This window comes from Scomber japonicus, chromosome 3, assembly GCF_027409825.1.
Source record: "Scomber japonicus isolate fScoJap1 chromosome 3, fScoJap1.pri, whole genome shotgun sequence".
NCBI lineage: Eukaryota > Metazoa > Chordata > Actinopteri > Scombriformes > Scombridae > Scomber > Scomber japonicus.
The window spans coordinates 16539149-16547813 of record NC_070580.1 but is presented as its reverse complement, the minus strand read 5'-3'; the positions used below and the strand labels follow the sequence as shown (position 1 = coordinate 16547813).

Below are 8665 nucleotides of genomic sequence, written 5' to 3'. Positions count from 1 at the left end.
AGAAAACTACTGGACTTACTCAGGACTTGTGCTTCACTGTGAGATCTGGAAAAACCACCAAACCAAGGGGATAATTCCAAGTCTCACAACAGGAATTTAATGACCTGAAAGATTACATTGCACTCACACAGTGATACATTGTGTGGTTGTGAAAGCCAAAGTTGTTTCTGGTAAAATTCAGTTCCCAGTTCTTAAAGTAGCAGCTGAAACCATCAGGGTGCAGTCATTTGCTGAGAATGGCTAATAATCACAACATTTTTAATTACTTCAGCAGAAAAAAGTGAAGTTTCAACTATCTGTCCAACATCACATGTTGATACTAAAATCATCACCCTGGATTTAGATACTTCGACTTTGACACCAATCTTTTTTAAAGTATACAGTAAAATTATACCAAGTCATGATGAGATATTTACTTTTATTTAATCATTCCAAAATGTGGTAACAGAGGAAATGGTATATGAAATGACCCAGACAGCTTCCTGAGGAATGAGGTTGCAGCTGGAAGGAAGGTGGACAAGAGATAAAAAGGGAGGTGAGTATGAGGGGATATATCAGGAGGAAAAAATGACAGGAGGAGATGGACTATAATAAGAAAATCTGAAAAATATAAAGTAAAATTTACAGTTATTTGAGTTGTCATTAGTCTAAAACTATTGTGTTTTAATGTCAGCTTGTGTGATTTCTTAATAAAGTGGGAGTCATGATGTTCCCATGATGACAAGTAGTTTGTCATTAGGCCCAACAGGATTAATAGGATGTAGATGATCTCCTGCACGTCATTTTCTTTGCAAGAGAATGAAAAAGACATTTTTATATGATAAACCAGATATATTCTAGTTGTTTACATGTGTCATAAAAGCCGTGGGACCTGTTTGTATATCAGTATCTGGAGGGGATTCATCGCTGGGAGGGCTGCTTATAAACTTTCATCGTTCTGATCCATCTCTGACTCATAAATGACTACAGCTGAGGTTAACAGAACTGAGCTAAACAAATAAAACAAGTTTTATATTGCTGTAACAATTGTCCTGTTGGTTTTGTGCACAAAAACATGACGCTGTCATGAGTGTGTGTGAAGCGGAATACAAATGTGCACTACTCACTAGGGTTTAAGAGAAATGACAGAGAACGAAAGTTGGCAACGTGAAAAATATCTGCTGGCTTTAGAGGAAGATGAGAGGAAGAAATCACTTCATATAAATATTAGCCTGTGATATTAAACTAACCATAATAATGTTCTATAATACTATGCGGCTGTGTGTTTGTTTTCAACACAGTTACCGCTTTCATCATATACATGTGTTTTTTAAAAAGAGCTCCCACTCCGTCCTTGTTCCTACTTTCTGTTCCTTTTTCTTTTGTTTTCAGTTATGATATCTGTCACTACAGTGACATATACAGTCAATCGGAAGCAGATAAAGCTGACTCTCAGTTTTACTGTTTTCTCTGTAAGCAAAGAGAATTGTGTCATGTTGGTGGTAAATGCAAACCACTGCTGCTTTCACTTTATTTCTCTGTGCGGTAAGTTGTGATATAGTGTGGAATGTAAAGATGGAGGAAGAAAAGACTTTAGTTTTAGAGTTTAATCATTAAACCAATGAAAACAGAATCATTGTGGGATTAATGACAGTGATTAACTTAATGCTAATATCCAAAAAAAGAAATGCTAACACTGCATGTTTTGACTGTCTGCAGCTCACCAGACACTTTGTCAGGTTCTTAGTTGAGTCCCTTTTGTGTTGACAGATGAAAAAGTTATTTATTTCACTTTCTGGAAAATGTCAATTTGAGCTCTGCTGTTGGCACATGATAAAAAGACAATCCTTTAGTGTGTGTTTCTATGTCTCAGGTTTTAGTCTGGGAAGTATCTCTGAGCATGAGCGATGCCATCAACCCACCATGCACTCACATCTGCGGTCCAGCTGTTTGGGCGCATAATGCTACTGTAACATCTCTCTTGGTTTTATACACTGCAGTCTATTGTGATCCAGTTCCAGATTATTGAAAGATAAAGGCATCAATACACATGACGACAATTTCATGAGGTGACATCAACCTTTCGTCATCCACAATTGAATATTTATAAATTCTGCAGACTTCCACATTGCTTTTTCGTTAATGAAGCAATGTTGGGATGAAATTAGGACATGACAAAATATGACACACAACAGCTTTGAAACAAGCAGGAACTGAATTTGGTTGACAAGGTGGAAGGAAAAAACATCTGATGAGTACCAATCAATTCATCTGTAACTCAAACTCCTTCACTTCTCTCATTCTTGAAATACATTAACAGATTAGCCTCTTTCCTCTTTAACTATCCTTAATTTTCGTGGCATTATAATTAAAATTCAATTTACAACATAATTAAGGGACTTCATGAAGTTTTAGGCACCAAGTTGCAGAAAAATCCCCACAGAAAGCTGGCAAACATGCAGTCCTGACAATGGCCTAACATTATTTATACATCTGATAGACCCAAAGTGGTGTTATGACTCATATTTGAGTTGATCGCCTGAAGAATTTTAGATCAATATTACCTCTCTTTAGCTGTGTTTTAGTCTCAGTGGTCAACAAATCTGTCTCTTCCTTGAGAATTTCACCAGCTAGTTGCTAACTCTGTTGTTCGAGCTTGGGAGCTAGTGTACAGTTATTTATTTATGATTTTTTTTTTTTTTTTTACTGAAAACTTGTTTTTGAAAACTGACTGAACCATGCAGTAACTATGCTGGGGATAAAAGCTTTAGGCTGTGAAAGTCTGCCCATTGAAACACCGGTCCATGGTCCATAGTCCATTTTGATCACAAATTGCTGACTTTTAAATTCTCAAGATTACATTTGTTTCATTACGTGACAAAAAATGTACTGTATTCAGTGACTGAAAGAGTACTTCTTCAAGTTGTAATATCATAAATGTAAAAATACTCCATTAGAAGTAAAAGTTTCCATTCAAAATGATACTTAAGTAAAAGTATAGATGTATTAACACTAAAACGTACTCAAAAATGACTAAAAACATCACAGATTAAATTTCTATTAGTTAGTAAGTCAAGTAAAGCAAAGTACCTCAAAATTGTGCCCACTGTATTTTCATTTAATTAACTTTATCAAAAAGAAGTAGAAATGAAATATGAATACATTTTATTGTTCAACAATTACAAATAAAGATGCTATAGTATAAAACATTGAAAACTTGCCAGCCTATTAAACCTATATATGATCCCTTTCCGTCAGCAGGGAGGGTCCAATAATGGATCAATTTGTGTTGTACACATAATTATTTGTCTCAGATGGAGAAGAGGTGGGGATGACAGGAAAATCTCAAAATGAAGGGTGAGGCCTTTAATGGCTTAGATACATAATTTAATTGTGATTCACATGATATACAGTGCTGTATTAACAGGACATGGGAATGTTGCAGTGATAGTTTTGTTCAGAGTGAGAGATAAAGTGCCTAATAAAAAGCTGAGCAAAAACCCACTACTTTGTGTCTTAGTCTGTAGGTGACCACTCCCGGGGCTCCACATCCTCTCTGAACAGCTGTATGGCTTACCAGCAGACATGTTGGCTGTAGATCAGCTGGCTGCTCTTGTAATCCTCATTCTTCAGAGATGGCTCATCACAACCACAGGGGCTGAGTCATGTGCAGGGCTGAGTTAAAAACTGGAGCACTCGGAGAACAAACACAGTCTGCTGTGGGCCTTTGCTGAGCACTTCCCAAGCTCCAAGCATCAGCCAAGGATATTCAGTGCAGGATCTGTGGATAAACGTGGAGATGAACTACACAGGGCTGCTGGTGCTGCTTTTGGTGCTCAGTCTCAGTGGCTCATTTTGTGTAGTGGTTCAGTGGGCAGAGTTAGATGAAGCAACGGTAAGATTTAATTCCTTTTAACACACATTCACAATATGTAATGTATATAATTATCTCAGCAAGGACTCAATACATAACTGTATGGCTTACTTTGTTCAGTGTGGTAAAGTTTAATTGTTTGCTTATACTTTTTACAGGCCTATTTAAAGAAGTATGGCTACCTGAGTGAACTTGCTGATGATCCACATGAATCTCATTTACTGGAAGAGATCATTGAAGCTCTCAGGTAACATAGATGAGTTTCCTTTTATGGGAAACACAGGGAACAACATGTGGAACAATACTTTCCATATCAGTTTGCAGATGTTTGATTCCTTCGTGCCTGCAGGGTTTTCCAGAGGGTGAATGACCTGCCACCTACTGGAGAATTAGATGAATCCACCATGGATGTGATGAAGCAGCCCCGCTGTGGCATTGAGGACCCCTTCAACAAGAGACAACATAAATACAGATTGCTTGGTGAGTAAGTACAGCTGCCAATTAATTTGGTTCTCTCATTCATTAGACTAATAGAGTTTTCAAAGTTATAATGTTGATCAATTAATAACTGTTAGCAAGTAGTTTATTGGGATTTTTGGTGATTATTTTTTCTGTTCACTTCTTAAGCAGCACAAGTTAGATACACTGTTAGCTTGTCCTGCAATGTTAATAGTGTTTGTAATCATTTGACCATGTTGAGGCAACCAGTGTATGAACATTTCCTATATTCAGATTTTTAGAAACCATTAAGCTCTAGTTGAATGGTTGTACCTGTAAAGTCAACAACCTCCATCACCTTGACTTAAACTAGTGGTAGAAAGACTAGAGTAGATAATACATATTTTCTTGTGGTCCTCCTTATAGTGAAAGAGAACATAATTAGATATGATTTTCACAATTTAACAACCAGGATACTTAAAATTACAGAATTAAGTGTCAAAGTTACAGATTACTCCTCTTGGCTGGCTGGCTCTTCAGTTTGCATGAACTCAGGCTGGGTGACTTGAAAGACAGGTTAAAGTTACAATAATCAGTAATAGCTATTGGGTAGCAGAAAAACTATGATATACTTACACATTCAGCAAATGCAGAGCAACATTAGCATTTGTCTTGAGTGTCATTTTGACAAAACTGTCAGTCACCAAAGTTACATAATTTCATATTGTACACATAGTAATATCTTTAAAATACTCAATGTGTGCACACAAATTGATTCACTGAGAGGCAAAAGAAAATAAGAATAGTTTGGACAAACAGCTGTGTTTAGAAGTGCATTCAGATTTCTTCCTGTTTCTGTTTTGGAAGTGGTTTTGTCCACTATTTCTGCACAGATTCTTGAATGTATACTTGTCTTGTGGTCCCTTTTTATCGTGTCGTCAAACTCATGTTGTAATCTTTTGCCTCACTTACAAATGTAAAAAAACTTTTAGTGACTGTTAGTGACTTAGAAAAAATATTTTTTCTCTTTCAGGTCATTGGAGAAAGCGAGCTCTGACCTACCGTATCTACAACTACACACCTGATATGAAGAAGTCAGAGGTGATGGCAGCCATCCGGTCTGCCTTCAAGTACTGGTCTGATGTGGCTGCTTTGACCTTCAGAGAGGTCAACTATGGCAGAGCGGACATAAGAATTTCCTTCCATAAGAAAGATGGCTGCCCTCACCCATTTGATGGCCCTGGTTAGTTTTCACTATAAATACATGTATTTATGTCTCGTCATAACACTGTTTATTCCCTTGGCTCCTGGAACATGTAATCATGCCTGTTTGTTTCTACCGCCTGCAGGTCATGTGCTGGCCCATGCTGAGTCACCAGAATCTGGTATTGTCCATTTTGATGAGGATGAGCGGTGGACAGAGGGACATTATTATGGAACTAATCTGCGTATTGTAGCTGCCCATGAGATCGGCCACGCCCTTGGCTTGGGTCACTCTCAGTTCAGAAGCGCTTTGATGGCACCGGTCTACAGTGGTTACCGTGTCAACTTTAAGCTGCATTCAGATGATGTGCGAGGCATCCAGATGCTTTATGGTGAGTGGATGAAGGAGTCAGCAACATGATGGTGTTTACACTGCACTACGACTATATTAGTATTGACTGATTGTAACATATGTCCTCCACTCAAAATGTGTTTTTCTCAATGATCTATGTGCAGAAACTGGAAGCTGTTTTCACATTCCACTACTGAAAGTGGAAAGTTTTCATGCGCTTAACAAAAGGGCGTGTACCTATGAGTATGATTTATGACATCACAACTAGTTTGGAAGTAAATCCTAGTTTGTTATGCAACTTACACAACTGTGATGTGCAAACATGAAGCTACCAGTGTACAAACACTTTTCAGCAAAGTAGGAGACATAAAGAAGTAAACCTTTAAAGGAAATACATTTGCATATTCATAGATTCTGGATTTTTAATGAGGTTGAGGGAGCAGATGTAATTTTGAGGAATGTCTAGCAAGATAATTGAACTTTTCTATAGAAAAAACATCTAATTATTTTCAAAGTAGAGTATTTATATGTCTTAAACATGTCTTGAGGATCCAGAGAAAATGTTTATGTTGTGTGTCAGAAAGTCAGACAATTAATATAGACTCATAGTATAACTATTTTGCATAATTCATTGGTTATAATAAAATACATAATAACAAAAACACAGATTCATCTGTACCTGTCTGGCATGGAAAACAATATTGAGTGTCAAGTTTTTAAAATAAAGTCAGGACGCATTCATCCTAAAACCTACAACTTCTTCTGTTTTATTACAGGCAAACGCATCAGCAGCACTTCAGCCAGTCCAACAACCCTAGACAGCCTCTTCCCCACAGAAAACAGCCCCGAGGAAATTCCTGACCCCTGCACTGCGTCACTGGATGCGATCATGTTGGGTAAGACATCATTCAGTTGTAGTTGTGGTAATTACAGGAGAAGCCCCACCTGTGAGGATCATAGTCTGACTTTGTGTTAACCACACTAGGATAGACAAGACCATGTCTACACAAATTAGGGGCGTTTGTAATCTTAAAATAACAGACTTGACATGTAAGTTTTTAGTAAAAAAAACTACATTAGTTCATTTGCCCTATCTTAAAAAGCAGGTTTTTGTAATGCTGATTGGTTGACCTCAAGTTTTCTTTAATGAAAGCTTTGCATTATTTTGTCAGTGGGCTATACGACCAAACAAAGATTTTTAAGTGCAACAGCACAGTCATTAAATGTGTCACAACCGTTTAGGAGTTTACTGTTTCTTCACTCAGGCCCGTGGAGGAAAACCTATGCTTTCAGAGGAGATTACGTGTGGACCGTCTCAGATCTGGGACACAACAAACCAATAAGGATTGACAAGCTGTGGAAGGAACTCCCCGGAAACCTGAGTGCAGCTGTGCACTCACCAAGGACAGACAAGACATACTTTTTTAAAGGTACAGCTGTCCAACAGAGTCACACAGTTGTTGTATACCCTTTGCTCTCCAGCTGTCAGCACAGAACTTGTGTTAATGTTTGGACTGTTTTTGTTGACAGGCAGTAAAGTGTGGAGATATACCACCTTCACGCTGGACTACGGCTACCCCAAAGAAGTGAAACGAATCCCTCCTAATATTGATGCAGCCTTGTACTTGAAGAAGAACAAGAAGCTGGTCTTTATCAAGGTACATAAGATCAAAGCATAAGGAACAGCAGCATTTTAACATATAACTGCATTTCTTTCCTCTCTAAATCAGTTTTTATTCCATCTCTTTGCTGTCCACCTGTGGGTAGGGTTCAGAGCACTGGCAGTGGGATGAGATGAAGTTCACTAGCATGAATATCTACCCCAAACCACTCTCCATGCTGTTCACTGGAGTGCCATCCAGTCCTGATGCAGCTTTCACTTGGACCAACGACAAGATCTTCTTCTTCAAGGGAGATGACTACTGGCGCGTGAACGAGCTGCTCAGCGTAGACAAAGGATACCCACTGAGCAAGAAAGAGCGCTGGATGCGATGCTAAGAATCCACCATCAGGGGGCAGCAGATACCAAGAGGTCTACAGCAGGGGTGCTGGTTCCACTCCTGGGGCATTCACAACCATGCAACCTCAACAGCATTGATAACTGATAATAGTGAATTATCATCTAAAACAATTAAAACTTGTGTTGATTGCTTTTTTTCCCCACTGGATCTTATTTTGGCCAAGCTACTCCTCTGGTACAAAACTGGCTGATTTTTATATTGTGAGGCTTGAGCCCAAATGTGTATTTTTGTGAGTATTATGTAAGCTTTTGTATGATCTCAGGGAGAAATCAAGGGAGGCCTTCTGTTTTTCTCTCTAACATATGTGTTGGATTATATGTTGTAATACTTTCAGTAAGATGTAATGTGATGATGGGAGTGTGCACGTTCTCTTCAGAGTTTTACATGTTGTGGAACCAAAACACTGCTTAGGTGTGTTCAGTGTTTTTAAATTAGTGATACCCAATGCTTATGAATCACACTGGTTTGTGAGAAAACATGTGTAACATCTGTCTTCTGGTTTTGTAAGTGAAAATCTTACATTAACGTCAGCAGCAAAATTACTTTACTGATCAAAATGCCCTGTCACCCGAAAAAGCATTGGAAGTAATGTTCAGTAATGATGAAAGGCCTGTCTGTCCTTCATTGTGTTTGTCTGCTAAAAAAAACCTTTGGAAGCGCCATGGCAACCCTGACCAATTGCAGAGAAGGAAATCCTCCCCATGACCTCTTTATTGCCTATGAAAAATCTGGTGAGTAATGCTGCCAGTGTTGCTAAGAGCCCAAAGAGACAAACAGTGCAACTGATCTCCAATGCAA

At 38.3% G+C, this 8665-nt stretch overlaps 1 protein-coding gene across 1 annotated transcript; it reads left to right on the top strand.

The window, feature by feature from the left end:
- Positions 1-3710: 3710 nt before the first annotated feature.
- On the top strand, positions 3711-8656 carry mmp19 (matrix metallopeptidase 19). The gene is made up of 9 exons (XM_053316600.1): positions 3711-3874; positions 4012-4100; positions 4203-4333; positions 5325-5534; positions 5641-5886; positions 6623-6742; positions 7112-7276; positions 7377-7504; positions 7614-8656. The coding sequence occupies exons 1-9, from the start codon at positions 3779-3781 to the stop codon at positions 7842-7844; spliced, it is 1416 nt and encodes a 471-aa protein (XP_053172575.1). The 5' UTR covers positions 3711-3778; the 3' UTR covers positions 7845-8656.
- Positions 8657-8665: the final 9 nt, after the last annotated feature.

What these genes read in the sequence shown, in the direction of transcription:
- mmp19 (XM_053316600.1), top strand. Translation starts at nt 3,779, where the DNA reads ATGAACTACACAGGGCTGCTGGTGCTGCTTTTGGTGCTCAGTCTCAGT. An exon ending in ACATAAATACAGATTGCTTG is followed by an intron (nt 4,334 to 5,324) that starts GTGAGTAAGTAC and finishes TTTCTCTTTCAG; the next exon opens with GTCATTGGAGAAAGCGAGCT. An exon ending in CAAGACATACTTTTTTAAAG is followed by an intron (nt 7,277 to 7,376) that starts GTACAGCTGTCC and finishes TTTTGTTGACAG; the next exon opens with GCAGTAAAGTGTGGAGATAT.